Raw genomic sequence first — 24,434 nt, 5'->3', positions numbered from 1 at the left:
AAGTCATGTGTGTTCTCCCCAAACTCTCATCCTTGTCTATATGGACCTTACTTTGTGCACTGGTCCAAATCATTTGGTGGAGGGGGGGGGGGGTTATGGTGTGAGGTTGTTTTTCAGGGGTTGGGCTTGACCCCTTAGTTCCAGTGAAGGGAACTCCTAAGGTGTCAGCATACCAAGACACTTTGGACAATTTCATGCTCTCAACTTTGTGGGACCAGTTTGGAATGGCCCCTTCCTGTTCCAACATGACTGTGCACCAGTGCACAAAGCAAGGTAAATAAAGACATGGATGAGCAAGTTTGGGGTGTCCTGACCCCAACCCAATCGATCACCTTTGGGTTGAATTAGAGCAGAGACTGTGAGCCAGGCCTTCTCATCCATATTCGTGCCTAACCTCACATTTACGATTCTGGAAGAATGGTCAAACATTCCCATAAACACACTCCTAAACTTTGTGGACAGTCTTCCCAGAAGAGTTGAAGCTGTTATAGCTGCAAAGGGTGGGAAAACTCAATATTGAACCCTACGGACTAATGCCCTGTACACACGGTCGGACATTGATCGGACATTCCGACAACAAAATCCATGGATTTTTTCTGACGGATGTTGGCTCAGACTTGTCTTTCATACACAAGGTCACACAAAGTTGTCAGAAAATCCGATCGTTCTGAACGCGGTGACGTAAAACACGTACGTCGGGACTATAAACAGGGCAGTAGCCAATAGCTTTCGTCTCTTAATTTATTCTGAGCATGCGTGGTACTTTGTGTGTCGGATTTGTGTACACACAATTGGAATTTCCGACAACAGATTTTGTTGTCGGAAAATTTTATAGCAAGCTCTCAAACTTTGTGTGTCGGAAATTCCTATGGAAAATGTGTGATAGAGCCTACACACGGTCGGAATTTCCGACAACAAGGTCCTATCACACATTTTCCATCGGAAAATCCTATCGTGTGTACAGGGCATAAGACTAATGCCATTAAAGTTCATGTGCGTGTAAAGTCACGCATCCCAATATTTTTGGTAATTTAGTGTATATCTAGCATTACAAATTAGAAAGAGAAAGGGTTTTAAAAACACTAACACAATTATCACATCTACAGAAACTTTAAAAAAAAAAAAAATTCCCTTTAAAGAGGAACTGCAGTCTGCTCACATAATCTGTAATAAAAACATCTTTGCCATTCTGAAGCTTCCTTCCGACCACTTTGCATATTATTTTATATATACAGTGATTCTGTACTTGCCAAATATGCTACAGAAATCTCCCTCCACTGAGTCTGACTTCATCCATTTTAACTGTGGGCAGCTAAAGCTGCTGCCTGTTCACTTTCTGGATTTACACAGACACACAAAAAGGCACACCTCCAGCTCTGCAGCTCTCATTGGCCCTGTTATGACTCATCCCCCTTTCCTTTCCTGGCAAACTCACAAGAGTGATAGCTGTGCATGATGTCATAAGACTAGGCCAGTGATGGCGAACCTTGGCTCCCCAGATGTTTTGGAACTACATTTCCCATGATGCTCTGGCATTCTGCAGTGTAGTGGAGCATCATAGGAAATGTAGTTCCAAAACATCTGGGGTGTCAAGGTTTGCCATCACTGGCCTAGGCCTTTTTAGCATTCAAGAAACAGGAAGTGGGCTGTATAAGGTATTTACTGGCAGAAAAAAACGTTTTACTATCCAAAGTTAAAACAAGGGCAGAGGATTTGATTGATGGAAAGATGAAAAAATGACCGAGGTTCCGCTTTAAATACCATTTAATAAAACCCAAATGATTCCAGAAAAATATATCTTACTCTGAGAACTCTCCACAGATCCAAGCAGCTGCATAAAGAACTTCACATATTCCATTACGTTGAGTGTTGCTGGCTAGAAGGTGGGCGTTATCAAGCAATGTGGCCATCTGAGATACAGCAAAATTCCTAATCGCCTTTACTCTAATGGCAACATCAAGCATCTGAGCAGCTATAAGGTGGCCATGACGTGTTCCCTCCAGACGTGTGAGCTCTACCAGAATGCTAATATACCTATAAAAGAGATAAGACTGATGACGCACACGGCTCCATCTTGTCAACAAAAGGAAAAGAGAAAATGCGTCAAACACGTTTTCCTATAAACATTGCTTACCACTCAAAATTGGTAATATACTGGTAATTGGATTGGCTGCATATATCAATAATTTTTGTCAGTAATTCATCTCTGTAGGCAGTTCCTTCAGCTTTGTCAACATGGATCATCAACTTCTTCACAATCTCCATCAGATTCTTTTTCGACACCTGTACAAAGGCATTAAAAACATCAACCAAAAAACGTAACACACAAAAAAATCAGAACACTATATATATATATATATATATATATATATATATATATATATATATATGTTTATATATGTTCAAAACTGTCAACCCAACGCTGTTTTGCCCTTCTTGACAACTGTCATGATATTGTTCTATGAAGTATAATATGCCTAGTGTACATAGCACATTTATTTAAAGCTGAACTCCAGCCTTACCTTCAATCTTGGACAATTGTACAGGATCCGCTCCTGTACTGAAATTGTTTTCTAGGATTTCACTGCACACTGTGAGCTTTTCATAGTGTGCATTATAAACTGCAGAAAGAGAAAACCAGACTTATTTCCTGGCCGAAGGACATCCGCCATCTTCTAGTGCTTTCCTCCTCAGACTTGAGGTTCCTGGCCGGGCCATTTCATTCATTGGATTTCAGTACTGTCAATCAAGGAGGCTCATCACCACTTGTGAACACTACCTAGAGCAATCTTTACGTAAAACACAGTTTGCCTAGTAATGTCCACTTCACCAGGCTGGTATCCATCCATCAAGGCATTTTTAGATTTGCATAATTCGCCCAACTGCCAGTCAACTGCTTGCATCAGATCTGAGGGCATTTAAGAGGAGTACTGAGGAAGCATGCTGTGCCATGTACAGCACTCTTTTGGCCAATCCCACCAACCATGATCTGCCTACATTCCATAGAGACCGATTGGATGAAGTCATGGGGCTTAAAATGGGATATACAGTATAATGAAAATGGAAAGAAAGACTATTTAAAAAACTTATAAGAGGGGGCAAAATGAAAGCAGGCTAAACCTCAGCTTTAATTCTTTGGGAAAAAAAAAAACTATCAGTGCATTTTTATACAAGCTGAGCTTAGCCGCTGAGATTTTACCAAAACAAAATCTGGAGTGGCTGTGCATGCCAACCAGCTTCTATCTTTAAAAGAGCAAGTTCACCTTTAGAGAAAAATCTGTAAGGTGAACTTACACAGGACCCCCTTCTCATGCCCCCCCAGGTCCTGCTGACTTGGTGCACGGTGATCACCTGTTCTGACACCTGGTATAGCCGCCTCACAGGTCTGGGGCTTAGATACCCTCAGCTTAATCTCCAAAACGTACTTCATCAGGAGATACATTTAGGAGTATTCTAATTGGTTGGCGCCAACCAATCAGAACCTGTGTAGCCCCTGCGGGTGAAGAGGAGAGAAAGCCGCAGGGATTTCAAATCCCGACTGGTAAAGCAGCGATACAAGGTGTAAGAATGGACGATTGTCGCTCTCCAGGTTAGCGGGACCGGGTCCAGTCTAAGTTCACCTTACAAATTTTCTGTAAAAGGTGAGCTTATACTTTAACTTTCAAACTTTCAAAGAAAGAAGCCGATTGGATAAATTCCCCCACTATGAAGGGCAAAGCTCTTTTGGCTCTACTTCTCCTATGGGTCACAGGGGTGCACTCTGTTCTGACCCATATTCAGCCAACAGTGAGCTAAAGTTCACTGACGTCACTCAGCTTGTCCAGACTCTAGAGAGATTTCGACTTTAATGTTGGGATCCCCCCAGATGCCTGAGCAGCAGCTGGTTTAGCATCTCAGCGCACTGTTGAGAGCCTGAGCCAGCTACCTCCCACCCTCCCCACAGCCCAGGGTTCTAGTGAGAGCTGGAGAAGCAGAGAGCTGGTGCCTGACAGTCACTGACTCTCTGCTAAATAAGGACTGAGAACTGAGCGATTAGTATCAGTCTGATGCTGCATCCACCTAGGTGAGTATGATTGATTGTTTTTTTAAATCCCACACTTCTCTCTTTTAAACAGTTTTGTATATTAGGCCACTTACACACTGCAGCCTGAAATAGCTCAGTACAACTTTTTTTTGCTGAGCTAAAATACAGCCCATTAATTGTAACGTGCCTATGCACACAGGCACGCAAACAAGCAATGTGCATTCTTCCATAAAAAAAAAAAAATTTTAAAAATCTGCTTTTTTGGTCAGTAATTTACGCTGCATGCGCGTAAATACACACAAAATGCCCATTTACATATTGTGCAGGAGAATGAGAGAATATGTTTTTGCTAAAAATGCTCAAATGCATATATGCAAAAATGCACGCAAATAGATACAAAAAAAGAAAAAAAAAAAAAAGAAGTCGGAAAAAGTAGATGCTCAAATATCGTGTGCAAGAGGCCTTAAGAATAATGGTTTCAAAACTGCAAAGTAATCTGTTGTTTTTTTCAACAGCATAATAAAATATCAGTGGCAACTCATCAACTCAGTCACTCTAACACCACAATGGTGGTCCTGTGCTATATAACTATGTATTTGAGCAGACAATGTAAAAAAGCCAAACTGGCCCATAGCTAAAAGCACAGCTGAAATTCATATAGGTTAGATGATTTATCTTCAAAAACTTAAAGGATTTGTAATTCATATCAGACTTGCGAGTCTCACCTCCCTGCTATAAATATCCCTGTACCATTTCCTGGTTTAGATTCACAGTTTCCTTAGTCATATATAACGCTACACTGGACAGTGATAATCCTAGTTTATGTGGCCTAAAACTCAATTGAAACCTCAAGTTTTTGTTTTGCTGCTCGCACACAGAGGACATTGGTCTGGGTCTCCAACAATCTGACACAGCACAGTGCTCCAATTAGCAGTGTTGTTCATGGTATCACAATGCAGGGACTGTCAGACTGCTTAAGACCTGGAACACAGCGCTGTGTGTGAAAGCAATGGCCTGGTAAGCCAGTGTGCTACCAAGCCAGGCAGTTAGTAAGAAACAGCAAACACTTAAAAAAAAAAAAAAAAAAAAAAAAAAAAAAAACACAACAAACATTCTTTGATTGTTTTACTAACTGAAGGCATTTCTTAGTCCTCATGCACACGGACGTTTTTACAGCTGCTTTTTTGAGCTTTTTTTGCAGCTTAAAAAGGCCTGTCTATGTTAGTCTATGGCTTCATGCCCACCTAGGCGTTTTTGAGCTGCAAGTGGCATAGGCGTTTTTAAGCTGTAAAAAAAACCCAGGACCAGTGGGTTCTGAGAGACGTTTTTCAGCTGTAAAAACGCTCTAACGCTGAAAAACGCTCAAAAACGCTCAAAAACGTCATTCACCAACGTTTTTTTAGCGTTTTTGATCCATTGAAAAAAAAAAAAAAAAAAAAAATTTGAAAAAAAAAAAAAAAAACGCTCAAAAACGCTAACGCGGAAAAACGCTCAAAAACGCTAAAAAACGCTATTACAAAAACGCTGAAAAAAGTCACTGCTAAAATACTGGCGTTTTCATAACGTTATTTTAGCAGCCTGTGTGCATGAGGGCTTAAAGTTAAAAGGAGAAGTCCAGCCAAAGCTTGTTTGGCTGGGCTTCTCCTATGGGTCACAGGAGTGCAATTCGTTTTGCACTCCTGTGACCCGTTTTCAACAGAGAGCGGTCTGAAGTCCACTCTCTGCTGACATCACAGAAATCAGTCCAGGCACCTCATCATCCAGACAATGGAAGTCTGGATCCACCAGGTGCCTGGACTGACAAGTCGCTGAGAGCCCGAGACAGCCGCTCCCTGACCCTCCCACAGCCCAGAGCTCCAATGAGTGTGGAGGAGCAGAACAGAGAGCTGCTGATTGACAGTCAGCAGCTCTCTGCTCGGGGAGCTGTAAGAACCGAGCCATCGACGATGTTCGATCTCTCAGTTCAGAGGTCCCGGGGGACAGATGCAGCATCAGACCAATGCAGCATCTATCTAGCTAAGTATGATGGAGGAAAAACCCCCAAGCCCATACTTCTCTTTTAAAGCTGCATGCATCAGCAGCACACTGGAAAGCTGGAACACTTGAGCAGAACATTAATTTGCCGCTGACACTGGTAGGATTTACAGTATGAAGCACAACCAAAAAAAAAAAAAAAATCTTACTCAGAACTTTTCACAGATCCAGATAATTACATAAAAGCCTTTACATTTTCCACTATGAGGAGTATTCCTGGCCAGAAGGTGGGCATTATTAGGCAGTATAGCCATCTGAGATTCATTACTTGTCCTGCAAACTGACTGCATAACAAATAAAACATTAGAGTCTTCAATTGGGGTGTAAGCCAGAAAGAAATTAAGTGATTATTAAATTGATTACATATTTGAAAACTTGTGCAACTGAGATGCCTTTTTCTGTAAATTGGAAGGAGGTTTACTAGGTCCTTTCTGCAGGCTAGCAGAACTGAATACTTTTGTATATTGCACAATCTATCGTCTTGCATCATAGCCTTCGATCGAGGGAAAAATAGACTACCTTTTAGTGGTAATCGATAAAACAAAAAACACAACTACATTTGTTATTTCAGGCATCTTAAAGCTGAACTCAGGGCAGGCATATTTTTAGGTAATGTAAAAGGTCCTTTCCTACCTTACACTAAAATCATTAGCTCTTTTTATACAAAGCGTTCTGCTTCTTCTAAATCCTCCTTTGAATCGGTGCTCAATCCTGCTGTGTCATCCTGATTTCCTTTTTACAAGTCTGGTGGCATAGATGCCTTCAAATCCCCTGGCCACCGGTCTTATAACTTCTCCTCATCATTAGTCCTATGTTAGAGCAAACAGGATCTCATCACACTGCTCCCGGTCTGACCCAACCACTTCCATTGTGCTGTTCAGAAACAGGACAGGAGACTTCTGATCTGTCCCACCCACCATGACCTCAGATTGTAATTCCGCTTATTCACAGAAGCTATTCCCATGCATTCATGGGAACTGAAGTTTGCAATTCCCCTGCTGTGCTGAGAGTGGATGTGACTTACCTGCGACCTACCTGCTTTTCTAATCCCTCCTACTCCGCCAGCAAAGTTTAAGGCCCCTTTCACACTTGTGCGACTTTTCACGCAACTTTGGAAATCAGAGTCGCATGACAAGTCGTACCCCATGACTCCCAATTATAACCATTCATATCTGTACAACTTCAAATTAGTCCCTGTACTACTTTGGTCCAACTTTGATGGGAGTTGAGGTCCATAGGTCTCAAGTTTACACAGGCATTCCCTGAAATTGTGTCAAAATCGCATTACTTTCAAGTCGCGGCAGTGTGAAAGGGGCCCTAAAGATGCAGGAGCAATGACATCACAGCTTTTTCAAAGGTACATTTCTACCTAAATGGGCTCTTTTTCCTTTAGCAACAAGAGGTTTTCTCATATGCATATTGAAAGCTGCAAAGGTGACATTTTGCAGATATCCTGGGAGTTGAGCTTTAAATAACCTCCTTTAATTTGCTCATGGTAACCTTTAGATTATCAGTAGATTTTTTCATAAACACTACCTTGTGCTTCACAATGGCATTTTAATAACAGATAAGATTTCCTTACCATGCCATAGAGTAAATCCAGGGCTCGCAGCCTTATGGACTCATCTTTATCATCAAGACACTGCAGGATAAGGTCCTTGTGAGACTGCACAGATTTGGGATGGGTCTTCAAGATTTTGGACATCGCCAGCAACCCCAAATACTTCACTGTCAACAAACACAAGACTATAAGCTTAGACTGAAGTCTATGGACTATATTTAATTTATTGTGTTTTAACTTCACTTACAATTTTGGTCAGAGTCTTCAATGAGAATCCTTAACTTCTGAACACAGAGCTACAAAAGAATAGAATGGTTAGAATACCTTTCTGCTATAACTGACAGGCACAATATTTGGATTTCATTTTACAAATTGAAAAATTCAAACTTAGCTTACGGGAGCATACATAGAAAAAAAAAGTGGTAGTAAAGCAGGGCTGTCAGATCTATAGCTTTTAACAATCTAAATGCTATCTTAAAAAAAATGCTTAAAGGATTAGCAGAATTGGGATAAGGAAAATTAAGTAGGATTTACCTGAATACTGGCACTGTGATTAGGCATCCCAGATGATAAGGATATTAAAACTATGGGTAAGCAGAACAAACAGCATGTTAGGGGAGAATTACCTGTACACAATGTTACAGTAAAGCATGAATTAAAAAGCATTTTGAAATGCCAAAAATAGTTATTTGGATGGCTATACTAATTGTTATGCTACTGCACCTACATACAAAAAGTGATACTTTTAAATGAACCTGTGTTTTGCCCATGGCAAAGCAAATCTGCAGGTTCACTTTAATGCTACACCAACAAGCACATAACCCACCTTCCTTTCACTCCACTTTCCCTTCATTCTGCTACTGGAAGTAAAGACAGGAAACCCTGTGTAAGGCTCAAGTTGTGTATTAGAGCCTATACAGAGCTGATGACGTTATATCTGTCCACCGTGGCAGCGCTGGCTGCCATTAAAATATCCCCTTTAACCTGCTTAAGCAAAAGCACAAAGTTCTCTTTAAAGAATTGCTGCTATGAAAGATTAATAGAAGCTTTCATTAGTATACTCTCGCTTTGGGAAGGCTTGTTCCCCGGCATTCTGGTGCATAGACTTCAATGCAGTCCAAGCTGCTGACCAGGAACAAGTATAAAAAAAAAAAAAAGTTGTTCCAACACTTTTCTAACATTCATTTTAGACTGAAACATACAGAAGGCACAGGCAATAATCTAGCATTCTTTAGAAAGAAGACTGCAAGATCAGGACCCCATAATTCCCTCATGACAGAATCATGCATGAGGGGAATCACCCTAGTGTGATTTCTCCTGCGTCTATCCTGCAGTCATGCACAACAGTGAAGATCTCATTCTATTTTGTGCCTATTCTCATTGATGCAACAAGGTGCAGTGAGATTATTGAAAAGGTGCAGGTGCCTTTTTTGGTGCTGCACAGTGCGTTTTTGGGAGCACACTCAAAGTGCATGTAAAAACGCATGTATATGCTTATTTTGGCAGGGTTTGAGTTTAATATCCAGTCTCCTTCTACATAAAAACTTCTAACGCATGTAAAACCTATGGAAAAAAAAAAAAGGATGCAAATATGTGCTACAAGCACACACTGAAAAATTCATGGTAATGCAGCAGCACTAATGTGAACCTAGTCTAAAAGGTAGGGTTGCACCGTTACTAGTATCGGTGCCAATACCGAGTATTTGCACAAGTATCGGTACTCATGCACATGCACGATACCTAAAACCAATACTTTCAGGCTTGGTTCTTTGAGTCTCCCCTGTTGACAGCTAAAGTGTTAAAGTTCAGTAATTGGAGCTGTGGGAAAAAAAAAAAAAAAAAAAGCAGCTGGCAATGTTTATTAACAACATTGTTCAGTTGAAACACTAAAATAAACAGAAACATTGTTTCTTTTTGTATCTTTGTTTCTTCATCTGCAGATCAAAGGGATTTACAAATGTTCCTCTGTTAACCCCTTATTAACCCCTAATTTACTCTAATCAGCCTAAACTAACTCCCTATTCTCCTCCATTTAATTATTTTCCTGCTTTTTTTTGTTCACGTCTATTTTATAAACGATAAACAATTAAAACTTTTTTTTTTTATTTGCTTTGTTAGTGAACATTTGTGCACATATATACATATTTACACATTTCACATTGAAAACACGCAAAATTAAAAACAAAAATCTATTTATTTTATTTATAAATAACTTTTCAATGCTTTGTACCATTGCTGACAGCTGAAGTGAAAATAAGACAGTTGCTGTAGGTATCGGTAATTGATATCGGCGAGTACTAAAAAAAAAAAAGTATCGGTACTCGTAGTAAAAAAAGAAAAAAATGGTATCAGTGCAATCCCTACTAAAAAGGTATCTAAATACTTAGATCTTAATACTATTAAATACTCTAAATTCTTCTGGAATTTGTTTCAAAGGCATTTTTACAAATGTAGATCTTGGTTAATGTTCCTTAGTCCTGAGATTGACTCCAAATATCTCTAGGAAAGTATCTGATTCACAAAGTACAATGCAAGGATGTAGATATTAACCCCTACAGGTACAGATACCAAGACCTCACCTCGTCCCTGACAGCCTGGGTGCTGGCTCTGTGTGTAGAGCACATGCAATAGAGGAAATCCGTACAGCCGCACTCCAGTGAAAAATGTCTTTATTGAATAAAATCAGTCCATACAGCAGTCAAGGACAGTGGATAAATCAGCTGACACGTTTCACACCTCTTACTGGTGCTTAGTCAATGCAAGGATGTGATGCGAAATACATAAGTACTTTTGCACAACTGAACAGTGATTTGTGGCATTTAAGCCTCATACACACGATGAGAAAACTGGATGAAAAACTACACTTTCGATGCGATAGTACGATAACCTCATCGTACTGCCTCATGCACACAGGGCATTAGAAAAAACGAGCTGCAAATCCACTACCAACGCCAGGAAAAAGCAGCTGTAAAAACATGCTTTTAGTAGCTTCTTGCATTGGCGTTAATGCACGTTTAGCCACGCTAGCTTTTAGCAGGGTTTCTCTGCCTCTATTCAAAATTAATCGTTCCCTATGAGAGCCCATTGATTTTAACAGAAGTTTGACCAGAAGTCATATCATGATGATCAAACTTGCAGTGCAGCTTGTGCACTGAGGATCTTGAAGGAGAACCCTCGACAAAATGGAAAAAAAAAAAAAACAAACAAACTGGAGTGGGGTCCCCCCTCAAAATCCATACCAGACCCTTATCCGAGCACGCAGCCAGGCAGGACCATACCAGGCCACATACCCTCAACATTGGGGGAGCATCATGTTCATGGGGACAAGGGCCTCTTCCAGACAACCCTGGCCGATGGTTGTCAGTGTCTGCTGGTGGGGGGCTTATCGGAATCTGGAAGCCCCACTTTAACAAGCCCCCAGATACCAGCCCCCCACCCTAAGCGAATGAGTTTGGGGTAAATTGTAGCCCTACCAATTCACCCGGAACGTGCTGGAATCAAAGCATAAAGGAGCCAGCACTTCTGGAGATAAAGTCTTCATAATGTTTATTCCAATATGACCATGTATAAAACAGTGAGTTCTAACGCATTTCGCATTTTAGAATGCGCTGGCCCTGAGTTTTTTATCAGCTTGTAGATGCCTATGCCACTTACAGCTCCTAAAAGCCTGTGTGTGCATGGACATATAGAATAAAATGGAGAGGGGATTTTAAGCTGCAAAAAAAATAAACTGACGCCACTAAAAGCAGCTGTAAAAACGTGTGCATGAGGCCCAAGACCACAGCTTTCGTCTGAAATTTTCCGAAGAGACAAACACGAAAACTTTTTGTTTACGATACCAGATTGCATAATTTTTGTTTAATTAGTACAGTTTTGATCTGGAAATACACTACAAGTACATTACATCACTTACAATTTTTTTTTCTGTCGTACAAGAATTTTCTTACTTTAGTAACCTGTTTGTTTTCGATATGGAGACTGGCATGCAAAAAAAAGAAGAAAAAAAAAGAAAAGGACGATCATTCGTCCGATAATCTCATTGTGTGTACTAGGCTTTAACCATTTCACCTGTATTTTTGCTATGTTGGGCAAAACAACAAGTTCTCTTTAATACTTTGGTTACCTAATTGCAAGTTTCTTGATTCACTTCCCCACTCCCCCATAACTGAATGAAGATGAAGAAAGACAGTCCTGCGTAAGCCTGCTCTAGTGGTTGTTTACACTGGGCGAGGCGACTCTCTCTGCCTCCATGTAATAGCACTGGCACAAGCGATGTTAAATGGAGTGAGTCATATGCTCTTCCATACCTGGATACATCATGGATTTTCTTGACTACCAGCATCTGAATGGAGTGGCAACAGAGCAAAGCCAAGCGAGTTTATGCTTTCCCCTTTGCCCATCTTCCTTCCTTAATTCTGTTCTACCTCTTTCCCTTCCTGCCCTCACTCTCCCATCCCAAGAAGCACAGTTCAAATTACCATTGCCAAATGATTCCCATCATTGTGCTTGGATCCATATAAAAACCTCTACCCCGTTCGCCCTCTGTGTTAGGGTTTCCCCTGTTCTACAAGTAAAAAATGTGACGGTTTTCAACCAACACTATCTTGCCAATCAATGCTGTAACAATGTAAGATACTAGCGTTACCAGTTTTAACTGTTACAATGCAAAAATATAATGTTAAAGAAAAAAAAAACAAAACAAGGCAAACCCATAGTTTTTGCCCTATATAGGCAAAGCATAAGTTTGTTTTTAATACAAGATTTGAATGTCTTATTACAAGTTGAAATGTGTAACACCAGAGAAAGTCTTTGAAAGGGATGTGAGCACTCCAAGGGCACAAAATAAATTTTATGACCCTGGGAGTCAGCTTCCTGCAAGACTTACTGCTGAGAAGGTGCCTGAATAAAAGGAAAAGTAGCTGCATTTTCTTAAAATGCAGAGTTCCCCACTGGTCAAATAAGCTGTCTGGAATTCACTGCCAGTGCATCCAGGAGCAGTGTAATTTTAGCAGAAAAATAAGCGTCAGGCATTTTTTTCTGCCACAAACGCTGCTGCCAGGAGGAAAGGCTTTTAGGAGAGTTTGCAAAACGTCCAGAGTGCATGAGGCCTTATTTCTTTTACTCAGTGGTGTCAATTTAATGTTCAATTCACTTACCTGCTATTACAGTATTTACACATTCATAGAGCAAGGACATTGCAGATGTGCTGTTTAGGAAAGGAAAAAAAAAATAGAATTATATACTTTAGATATATATATATAAAAACTGTGAGCCATAGAGTAAAGCAATGAGTACGTGAACTTTGCATATTAGCTCAAACTTCAGCTATTTATGATCCTATACATACTTTGATATATTTATCTAATTCATGGTATTTGTATACATCACAACTGCCTTTCTTCCTAACAGTGAATTCAAAAAGTAGCTAAATGCAGCTTGTGAGGAGGTCAAAAAATGAGAAGCACCTTTGAGGCAGCTTAGAAGTATACATAATACACCTGAAAATGAGCAGCATTTGTACTTCATGAGAAACTATTTTTGCTCAGCTTTATGGATAATAAAAACAACCAAAAAATGAAAATGAAAAGAATACCTGTTTTAAACAATATTTAGCACTTTTCCTCAAGACAAACTAAAAAAAGTAAGCAAAAGGTTGGACTAAACTACCTGTGTATTAAGTTGGTCAGAGGTTCAATAAGCTTCTTTCCCAGTCGTGGTTCCAAGGGAGTCAGAGCACCAAACTAAAAGCAAAAGAGCGGAAGAAAATACAAGATCAATTTAAAATATATCTAAGCACAAGATATATATATATATATATATATATATATATATATATATATATATATATATATATATATCTCTCTCTCTCTCTATCTATATCTATATATATATAGATATAGATAGATATATATATATATAGATAGAGATATATATATATATACACACACACACATACACACTCTATCTATATTATATATAGATATATATCTATAGAGAGAGAGAGAGAGATTGGAGAATATATATGTGAGATAGAGAATATATATATATATATATATATATATATATATCTCTATATCTTGTGCTTAGATATATTTTAAATATTATATAATATTTTAAACACGCTTTGCTGTCCTATGGTGAAAACACTCCCTCATTGTACAGTGTCTATCAAGACAGAAAGAATGTTAGGCCTTCAGAATACCTCTCCCTCTAAAAAACATTGGGGATGGGGGCTTTTGGACACAGAGGTGTACTAAGTAAGCTTGAGATATTGCTGCACAGCCCACAGGAAGTTACCAACTGACTAGATTTGTGGGGGGGGGGGGTCATGCTTGGAACTGTCAGCCTTGAAATGCCTCACGGGACTTGTAGTTTTGCAACAGCTGGAGGGCCGCCCGTTTGAGACCCCTGCAGTAAACCAATGAGAGAGAGAGAGAGAGGGGGGGCGGGGCCGTGGCTCCATGTCTGAATTGGATACACGGAGCTATGGCTCAGGTGCGCCCCCCCCCCCCCCCATAGCAAGCTGCTTGCTGTGGAGGGACTGAACACGAGGGAGGGGGCTAGGAGTGCCGGCAAAGGAAGCGAGAAGGAGGACAATCAGGGCTGCTCTGTGCAAAAACCACTGCACAGAGCAGGTAAGCATTACATTTTTTTTGTTTTAGAAATAGCAAAGGAACCATTAGTATCACTGTAAAGACAACTTGATTTTTAATTACAGAACTTTTCAACAAATCACATGAACTACGGTGTCACTGAAATGTTTATGTAATTGCACTAGAAATAAAATGGAAAGAGACAGAGCTGTAATAGCCAAAATAATGGGCGTATACTCGGTGCCCACAGAAGGCATGTTTCCTCGGATAAAACAAATGCACATAGGCACTATTATGTTACCTTAACGTTAAAGGCAAGTATAAAGTGTCAAAAGGGTGCCCTCAGCATGTTAGTAATGTACCCACCTATCACTCCCCAGATGTCTGTTCCTAAAGGGTGTAGCATGCCAAATGTTTTGTTATACACAAGCAATTTTATGCACACTTGAGGGAGCAGGGCCTGCAATAACCCTTTCCTTCCATGACATTAACAACTGTATTGACAGCATAAGAGGTACAAAGCATAAGTGCCAGATACAGTACTCCCCCAGCACTTATGTGTATGCAATCTAAGCAGTAATTTTCAACCCGTAATAAAATTAAAGGGCCACTGTCACAAGAAATATTTTATTGTGTCAACTATGTGTGTTTAATGTACACCATGAGAGTGGTATAGTGGTTGGGAAAAACTTCAACATTGCCAGAGGCACTTACAATGGTCACCTTGTATTTACATGGTTTAGCTCTTAAAGCAGGACAAAACTCACCACAGCTCCAGCGATGCGGTGTCCCCAAGCTCCCCACCCGGCCTCTGACATTTTCTTAAAGCCGGTACCAAGCTCACAGCTGCAAGCTCAATTTAACCACTTGTCTACCATGCCATTTATAAAAAGGTACCCTGATAGACAAGTGCTTAAGCAGCCTTAGCCCAAGTAAAACGACCATCACTCAGCCAGCATGCTATACATGGGTACCTTTGGTCTTTGTGGAGAAGCAGCGATCTCTGCAGAGATTCAACACATTCCCTGCTGGGTCAAAGCCAGTACTCTTGAATCAGCAGGAAGCATGAGCTTTGCTAGTTGCAAAACTAGAAGTTCGATTAAGCTGAGGCTAGGTCAGACAACCAATGATTTCACACAGAGAGCAATGGTCCTTCTCTGCAGCATGCTATTAGGTGACAGTGTTTTATACTCAGACTGTGGTTGCGTTCTAATGAAAAACAAATAATATGTTTTTCCACAGCTTGTTTTAATGCACCTAGAAAGTATTCAGCTGACTTAAAATTCCACACACACTTTCATGTGAAGAGAAGGAGTTAAAATGGATAGCTAAAATTAGATATTTCAAATTAGGAACTCAACAGCCTTCTTTTATTTTGCACTCAAGGTGAGGTGTAAATTTAACACCCAGTGTAAAAGCTGTAAATTGGAAGAAATAAGAGAAAGGAGAAATATACTTTAATGCTTACCAATTTGATGATTTTAATTAGAACCCAGTTGTTCGTAGATGATGTCATGAGTTTAAAGAATAAGGGGGCCAAGGACAAGTAATTTTTAGGGTTTCGGCGTGCAAGTTCACAAATAACGTTCACTGCAGCAGACTGAACCCCTGGTAATAAAAATGACAGATCACTTACAATCTATCAACACTACCAGCTGTAAAAAGAAAAAAGCAGGCAGATAAAATGCTTACCAGGATCAGGGTCCTCTAGTTTCTCCTTGAGTCTTGGAAATGCTGGACGTAAAGATTCTGGGTATTTCAGAAAAACTTTATACATTATCAAAACTGCCTTTTTCCTGATGTACGGCTTAGTATGGGACATCTGTAGTGATCACAATATATTTCAGTTAAGTATTCTTGGAAGCCTTTTCAAATAATCACATTATATTACATAGTTAGTCAAGTAGAATAAAAAATACAAGTCCATTTATTCCAACCAATATACAATCCCATATACACAATCCTTCACCCACAATTAATCCAGAAGGCAAACCCCCCCTCCAGCAAAGCATGATCCCTCGAGAGGCAATCAGATATTCCCTGAATCAACTTTTCCTATAAAAGGTTAGTGCCCAGTTAATTTTATTCTAATTAAGTTTGAATATCTGAGCCACCCACAGATTGTAGAATTAGAGGATGGAGCACCATTATGAGGTCTTTTGGTGAACTGAAGCTGGACAGGAAATTATCATTTTTTTTTATATTGAGACATGTGGTTTGATTTATTTTCCTTTTAAAATACCATCACAAAAATACCTTTAGGTTTGATATAGATATTAGGAATGTTGGTAAAATAAGAGGTAGAACCCTCTTACTGAGGTTCTCAGTATAAAATACACCAAGTGTCAGGAGTAGCACCAGGGTTATGAGCCATTTGATAGAGCAATAAAAAAAAAAAAAAAAAACTTTTGAGAAACTGAGGCTTTCAATAATTAAAATGTCAAAAAATATTAACCTGTGCTATATCTATTTTTGTGAATGGAACAAGTGGCTTTGTGAATGGAGGTCACTGTGTTATAATTCAGGGTATTTAAAGTCATCTGCATTTATCAGGTGGTCATAAAGTTACAGTGGGGAAGGAAAGTATTCAGACCCCCTTAAATTTTTCACTCTTTGTTATATTGCAGCCATTTGCTAAAATCCTTTAAGTTCATTTTTTTTTCCTCACTAATGTACACATAGCACCCCATATTGACAGAAAACACAGAATTGTTGACGTTTTTGCAGATTTATTAAAAAAGAAAAACTGAAATATCACATGGTCCTAAGTATTCAGACCCTTGCTGTGACACTCATATATTTAACTCAGGTGCTGTCCATTTCTTCTGATCATCCTTGAGATGGTTCTACACCTTCATTTGAGTCCAGCTGTGTTTGATTATACTGATTGGACTTGATTAGGAAAGCCACACACCCGTCTATATAAGACCTTACAGCTCACAGTGCATGTCAGAGCAAATAAGAATCATGAGGTCAAAGGACCTGCCTGAAGAGCTTAGAGACAGAATTGTGGCAAGGCACAGATCTGTCCAAGGTTACAAAAAAATTTCTGCTGCACTTAAGGTTCCTAAGAGCACAGTGGCCTCCGTAATCCTTAAATGGAAGACATTTGGGATGACCAGAACCCTTCCTAGAGCTGGACGTCCGGCCAAACTGAGCTATCGGGGGGAGAAGAGCCTTGGTGAAAGAGGTAAAGAAAAACCCAAAGAACACTGTGGCTGAGCTCCAGAGATGCAGTTGGGAGAAAGTTGTAGAAAGTCAACCATCACTGCAGCCCTCCACCAGTCGGGGCTTTATGGCAGAGTGGCCCGACGGAAGCCTCTCCTCAGTGCAAGACACATGAAAGCCCGCATGGAGTTTGCTAAAAAAACACGTGAAGGACTCCAAGATGGTGAGAAATAAGATTCTCTGGTCTGATGAGACCATGATAGAACTTTTTGGCCTTAATTCTAAGCGATATGGGTTGAGAAAACCAGGCGCTGCTCATCACCTGTCCAATACAGTCCCAACAGTGAAGCATGGTGGTGGCAGCATCATGCTGTGGGGGTGTTTTTCAGCTGCAGGGACAGGATGACTGGTTGCAATCAAGGGAAAGATGAATGTGGCCAAGTACAGGGATATCCTGGACGAAAACCTTCTCCAGAGTGCTCAGAACCTCAGACTGGGTCGAAGGTTTACCTTCCAACAAGACAATGACCCTAAGCACACAGCTAAAATAACGAAGGAGAGGCTTCACACAACAACTCTGTGACTGTTCTTGAATGGCCCAGCCAGAGCCCTGACTTAAACCCAATTGAGCATTTCTGGAGAGACCTAAAAATGGCTGTCCACCAACGTTTACCATCCAACCTGACAGAACTGGAGAGGATCTGCAAGGATGAATGGCAGAGGATCCCCAAATCCAGGTGTGAAAAACTTGTTGCATTTTTCCCAAAAAGACTCATGACTGTATTAGATCAAAAGGGTGCTTCTACTAAATACTGAGCAAAGGGTCTGAATACTTAGGACCATGTGATATTTCAGTTTTTCTTTTTTAATAAATCTGCAAAAATGTCAACAATTCTGTGTTTTTCTGTCAATATGGGGTGCTGTGTGTACATTAATGAGGAAAAAAATGAACTTAAATGATTTTAGCAAATGGCTGCAATATAACCAAAGAGTGAAAAATTTAAGGAGGTCTGAATACTTTCTGTCACTGTATGTCAGAACAGTTTCTAAACTTCATTGTACAGGTTTCCTGTGACCTTCTTTCTGCTAACAAAAATGGAGTAAATAACTTTATTCATCTGTCTCCAATTAGCATCCATGAAGTCAGCTTCTATGGCTGGACTCAAGAATGGAACATCAGATTATGATGATCTGGTAATAAAAGCTATGGATGGTCTTGCTGCAATGTCCTTGGTTCATAGAGGAACAGAACTGGGGAAGCAGGCAGGGGCAAAAGAATAATCACTAGTGTTGCCTGTGGTCTCCCTGCAGTAATGTCGACAGCCCAAGCAGACTCAGGACTGTTACTCAGCACAGGAAATAAATTGGATGCTCGCAAAAGAGGAGAGGGCCAAGACCTCAAAAGGAGGGTGAGGGTTGTATTAGGTATTAAGCTGTATTAATTGCCTTTTCTAAAAACTAGATTTGTAGCATTTTCAGAGAAACAAGTCAATAACATTTTTTATGCATTAAGCATTTAAAATTACAAATACAATGATATAATAACATTTTCTACTCAACAAAGTCACTCATGTTTAGCAGAAAAAAAGGGCTTGCATATTCTTTATGATACTTACCAAAGTCATAATATCATTGGCTAAATCCCTGGCCAGGTCTGGGGTTACAAAGCATGATAAGCCTGTCAGGGCAACCCCTGTATCATATTGATTAGGACTACTGAGATCCTGCAAAAAAAAAAAAGTGATCAGACAATTATTAGAACACTTTCCCAACCCCCAAGAAGTTGATGTACATGTTCATGACACACTAGCGAGACTCCAAAGTCACACAATTTCCAGTGCGACTGATGCGACTTTACACTCAATGGATCTCAGTCACACCAAAGTAGTGCAGGCACCTTTAAGTGGCACCATTTTTAACAGGTGCTACTGAAAACAATAGACTGCAACTTGTCATGCGACGTTGAGGTCCAATATCACATGACAAGTTGCACAAGTGTGAAAGAAGCCTTAGGGTAACCATGCAAATTCTCCAAAACAAACAGACCTAATCAAGCAAACCTCTATTTAATCAAGGTAAAAAAAAATACATATACAGGCAGTCCCTGGGTTACAAACAAGATTCTGGTTCTGGAGGGTTGTTCTTAAAGTGCAACTTTAGTCAGAAAATCAAGTCCTGCTAGATCACTTCAGGCTGGCCCATTTTGCAGGTATAGCTTTGTAAAACATTAAAAATATGTGTCTATACTGTTTAAAATCCAGTAATACACAGTTTCACCTTGCTCTGCACATGCTCAGGTGCTCTCCCATTATAGGCATTTTTAGGCACTGCTGAGTTTGTACAGGCAGACCTGCTGACAGCCCTAAAGTGGATGTGATCTCGCGCAGTCAAATCTATTCACACATAATGAAGTGACTTAAACGTATATACAGTGCGTAGCAATAAATTACATCACAATAAAACGTATATAATAAAGGATAAATAAATAGATGTAAAGGTGCTCTCTATCTGTGCAATAAGTGAAAAATCGGAGATAAATAGGTAAAGGGCCCAGTTCAAGCAGTAAAGACTGCATAAAGTTGCAGACGATACTAAGCTAAGCAGGGCAATAACTTCTACGCAGGATGTGGAAATCTTGCAAAAAGACCTGAACAAATTAATGGGGTGGGCGACTACATGGCAAATGAGGTTCAATGTAGAAAAATGTAAAATAATGCATTTGGGTGGCAAAAATATGAATGCAATCTATACACTGGGGGGAGAACCTCTGGGGGAATCTAGGATGGAAAAGGACCTGGGGGTCCTAGTGGATGATAGGCTCAGCAATGGCATGCAATGCCAAGCTGCTGCTAATAAAGCAAACAGAATATTGGCATGCATTAAAAGGGGGATCAACTGCAGGGATAAAACGATAATTCTCCGGCTCTACAAGACTCTGGTCCGCCCGCACCTGGAGTATGCTGTCCAGTTCTGGGCACCAGTCCTCAGGAGGGACGTACTGGAAATGGAGCGAGTACAAAGAAGGGCAACAAAGCTAATAAAGGGTCTGGAGGATCTTAGTTATGAGGAAAGGTTGCGAGCACTGAACTTATTCTCTCTGGAGAAGAGACGCTTGAGAGGGGATATGATTTCAATTTACAAATACTGTACTGGTGACCCCACAATAGGGATAAAACTTTTTCGCAGAAGAGAGTTTAATAAGACTCGTGGCCACTCATTACAATTAGAAGAAAAGAGGTTTAACCTTAAACTACGTAGAGGGTTCTTTACTGTAAGAGCGGCAAGGATGTGGAATTCCCTTCCACAGGCGGTGGTCTCAGCGGGGAGCATTGATAGCTTCAAGAAACTATTAGATAATCACCTGAATGACCGCAATATACAGGGATATGTGATGTAATACTGACACATAATCACACACATAGGTTGGACTTGATGGACTTGTGTCTTTTTTCAACCTCACCTACTATGTAACTATGTAACTATGTAAGTGACTTAGTGAATAATAAAATGGGCTGGCCAAAGTTCATGAATGTCCTCATAGATGATCTCCTGTTAGCGTCAGTCTCTCAGAACTCTCACCTTGATGTGTGTTAAAATAAGCATTGCTTATTGGCATCAGATAGTAGATCTGTGTACAGCTTTCAGAGTGAAGCCCAGATAGTCCTCGTCCATTCACCACGGCTTTGACAATTTCCTTTCTGCTCCCAATACAGCTCACTTGCCTGTATAATTATCTATTATGTTAGATTGATTTATACCAGTCACGCGACATGTGCTCCCAAAGTCGGAGCATATTTTGCACCAGTGGGAACCGCGCCTGAAGCAGAATTACACTCTCCTATTCTTTACAGCCAAGGATGCTGCTTCTGTTTAACCGCCCACCGTATATATACTGTGTCATAACGGCCCGGCTATGCAAAATCACGTACCTGTACGCGATTTTGTGCATACGGCGCTCCCGCTGTTATTGGACACAGTTACCGGTCAATTATTCACAGAAGACACTGAGCAGCGGTGTGCCTACGTAAACAAGGTGAACATGATAACTCTTACAGGAGTGAATTTCCCTTCCTAGGGGTAGATTTCCTTTCATTTCCCGTTGACTCCCTCCGTATGTAAGCATTAGTCCCATGTAAGTCAGATGTTTGTAGCTGGGGAGACTGCTTGTATAATAATTAAACATTCAAATTCATGATGAACAAAATATGTTCACATAAAATGAAATCCATCGCAGTACACTGCATTTGGGTCAAATAGTCACTGAACTATGTATGCAACAGAAATGGGAATCCAGACATGGACCCATCCTTTTGAACCTCAACTCAAACATATGATCTTCCACACCACCTCTGGTAATTGTACTTGTCTGCTATTTCATACTGTATGTATGCTGAATGATACAGGAAAAAAGGACTACAAAGCTGGTGTTTGTCATTTTGTTTAAAATTAAAAATTAATAGAAATAATTGGAATCCTTCTCAAAGTAGACAATTATATTGAACCCAAAATGCTTGTTGGACGATAAAGGGAACCCTGATGTCAGTATATGGGCAACCTAACTTTATTTTTCCTAACAAATACAGCAGAGGAGAGAGGTAAATACAGAATTTGAATTCAGGTCCAGGTCAGTCAGCACTGCCAGTGGCCAGACTAGTTCTTTTAAGACCATCAAAGGCTGTAAGGATTGGCATTTACTGCTGCATGGTGGGGCTCAAAAATCAGTCCAGACACTGTTACACATAAGTATCTTTTAGTATTTGGTTGTGAGGATGTGAAAGTAGTCAAAGTCTAGGTTCACACTGATGCAAACTCTATGCGGATTGGATCAAATCCGAAAGGCATAGATTCACATGTCATCTGAAAAAAAACAAAAAAAAAAAAAAAAAACATTGCTTTCTACAAAAGCCGTTCACATCTATAAAATCACCTCAGAAATTGCATTAATTCGCATTAGAAACGCACTGCGAAATAGAATCAGATTCACACCATATTTATGTGAACCGAGACTCAAGCTTTGGTGGATCTCGGAGGCAGTGCATTTAGGGCCCTGCACATTCCCCCCATCTGATGAGTTTATGATGGCCTAGAATAAACAGAGATGCAAGTTGCTTACCTTCCTGATTTGGTTTGTGGTCAGCATAATGACATCAGTCCCTTCATGAAAGCATTGAGAAGCAGCCAAGTATCCAATCCTCTGTAGAAGACAAAAACAAACAAGGGCTGTTTACAGTTGTTATCAGCAGCAAGCATTACCAGTCAATGTCATGTCTAAAACATACCTTAAAAGTGAACTTTGATGCACTCATCACTTCAACGATATTAAACGCAGCCCAACTGATGTCATAGCCCAGCATTTGCAACTGTTTACAAAGAGGAAAACCAAATCAAATCTAAAATAACCATAAGCAGATAATATTCATATAGTGTATCTTTTCAGTGGTGTTAAGTTGGCCAAACACGTATTTTTTTTTGTTCAGCATGTGAGCCAGCGCTCCATTATTCAGAACCATAGGGACGTCCCAAAGATGTGTTGACCAGGGACACAAGGAAGGCAACACAATGTCCTTATTCAAATGGAAATCCGAGGAACCACCTTAAAAACTTTTGCAACCCTGGGTAAGGTGTACGACAAGATAACGCCATCATTTCTGACACCCTGCGAGTAGAGGTCTGGTTTCCTGGTTCAGCCGAATCCAATTGTCCAGAGACCTCGGGCACTTGTCCCATTATGCCAGGATCTCCCTGAAAGGAGCTTGTATGGAACTGTGCAAATGGAATCGTGTAAAAAAAAAAAAAGGTAGATACCATCAGACCCAACACCCACATGCAGGTCCGCAGGGAGGCCCATCTTGCCAGGCAACAGTAAATGAAAAACCCAGCATGCAACTTCTGGAGTTTGCCCAAAGGAAATAACACTCTGGCCAGAGCTGAAGCCCAGGTCAGGCTCATATAATCCAATGTTCCGGAAGGGACCAAAGCAGACTTCAGAAAGTATAGAAGCCAACTGAAATTTGTCAAGGCCCTCCGGGTAGTTGAGGACTCGCAGAAGAAGATCGTCCAGGCAGCCCCGGAACGCAAACCCCCACTGACGTAACCATGCCAGATCCGGGGCCAACACCTAGTAAACACCCGAGGAGTGGTGGCAAGACCAAAAGGCAACATCCAGGGTAGCTCCCCACAATACATGTTTAAGTACCACTGCGGAAACAGAGCACAGAAACCAGGGGAACTGCGGCCAAGAGGAATAGCAGACAAACGGCAATGCCTAGACCAACAGGTCCATCATGCACTATGTTAGCTGGATCTTTAGAAGCCAGAGATTCCTCTATTGGAATCATGGTTGCCTTGAACAGCCTAGAGACAGGGGGCCCACTACTGGTGGAACAGTCCACCTCTGAAGGAGGGACTCCTCAAAGGGCTACCTTACAGCAAGCGGTTTCGGAAGCACAAAGGGCACTTTGGACAGTCCCAGTCTTCATTTACAAATTTTGGCAAAATAAAAAGGGAAAAGGGAACGCTATCGCCGCGCAAGACGGCTTATGGGTGCTAAAGGGGAACCAGCTACCGCTGCATTCCCCATCTTGAAAGGTTCCTGCACAGATGTAATAAGTGCGACAACCAGCGCCTTTTAAGCACCACTGCAGTTGGGGATGAATCATCCTCACTCCTTGACAGGACAGGGAGCGTTGCCACCAACCCTGCAAGGTGGGCCACGTCCATGGCGGCAGAGCCAGATATAGGATTGTTCGAGACAGAGGAGGTAGGAGAGGTGCCATTTACTAGGGTATATGCCTAAGCGCCACAAAAAAAAAAAAAAACTCAAGAGGGGGCCACCAACTGAGACCCCCACCACCCGAGCCCCGCACGGGGGCGCCAACCGAGGCCCCTCACAGGGAGCGCCAGGAGCACCCACGCCGGGCCCACCTAAAAGGACCCCCAAAAATGAGATCGCCCACAGTGCTGCCCCTCTGGTAGGAGGCGGCCACGAGGCCTAGCAGGCCACGGCCTAAATTTTTGGCCACCTTCTGTGTAGTGTGCAGCCAGACACCCAAAA

At 40.9% G+C, this 24,434-nt stretch overlaps 1 protein-coding gene across 4 annotated transcripts in view; it reads right to left on the bottom strand.

Annotated features, from left to right (window-relative positions):
• Positions 1–24,434, bottom strand: part of AP3D1 (adaptor related protein complex 3 subunit delta 1) — a 168,060-nt gene that overhangs the window by 116,190 nt on the left and 27,436 nt on the right. For all 4 annotated transcript variants that reach the window (XM_073596533.1, XM_073596541.1, XM_073596550.1 and 1 more), the window contains exons 3-14: positions 22,660–22,740; positions 22,494–22,574; positions 18,997–19,104; positions 15,905–16,034; positions 15,681–15,820; positions 13,287–13,360; positions 12,776–12,825; positions 8,154–8,203; positions 7,867–7,915; positions 7,641–7,786; positions 2,135–2,283; positions 1,804–2,034 (exon numbers count right to left, since the gene is read on the bottom strand). In XM_073596533.1, coding sequence (XP_073452634.1) covers positions 1,804–2,034; positions 2,135–2,283; positions 7,641–7,786; positions 7,867–7,915; positions 8,154–8,203; positions 12,776–12,825; positions 13,287–13,360; positions 15,681–15,820; positions 15,905–16,034; positions 18,997–19,104; positions 22,494–22,574; positions 22,660–22,740 — 1,289 coding nt within the window. The remainder of the gene's footprint in view (positions 1–1,803; positions 2,035–2,134; positions 2,284–7,640; positions 7,787–7,866; positions 7,916–8,153; positions 8,204–12,775; positions 12,826–13,286; positions 13,361–15,680; positions 15,821–15,904; positions 16,035–18,996; positions 19,105–22,493; positions 22,575–22,659; positions 22,741–24,434) is intronic.

Source organism: Aquarana catesbeiana, linkage group LG01 (genome assembly GCF_042186555.1).
Source record: "Aquarana catesbeiana isolate 2022-GZ linkage group LG01, ASM4218655v1, whole genome shotgun sequence".
NCBI lineage: Eukaryota > Metazoa > Chordata > Amphibia > Anura > Ranidae > Aquarana > Aquarana catesbeiana.
This window is presented reverse-complemented; position numbering and strand designations above follow the sequence as displayed.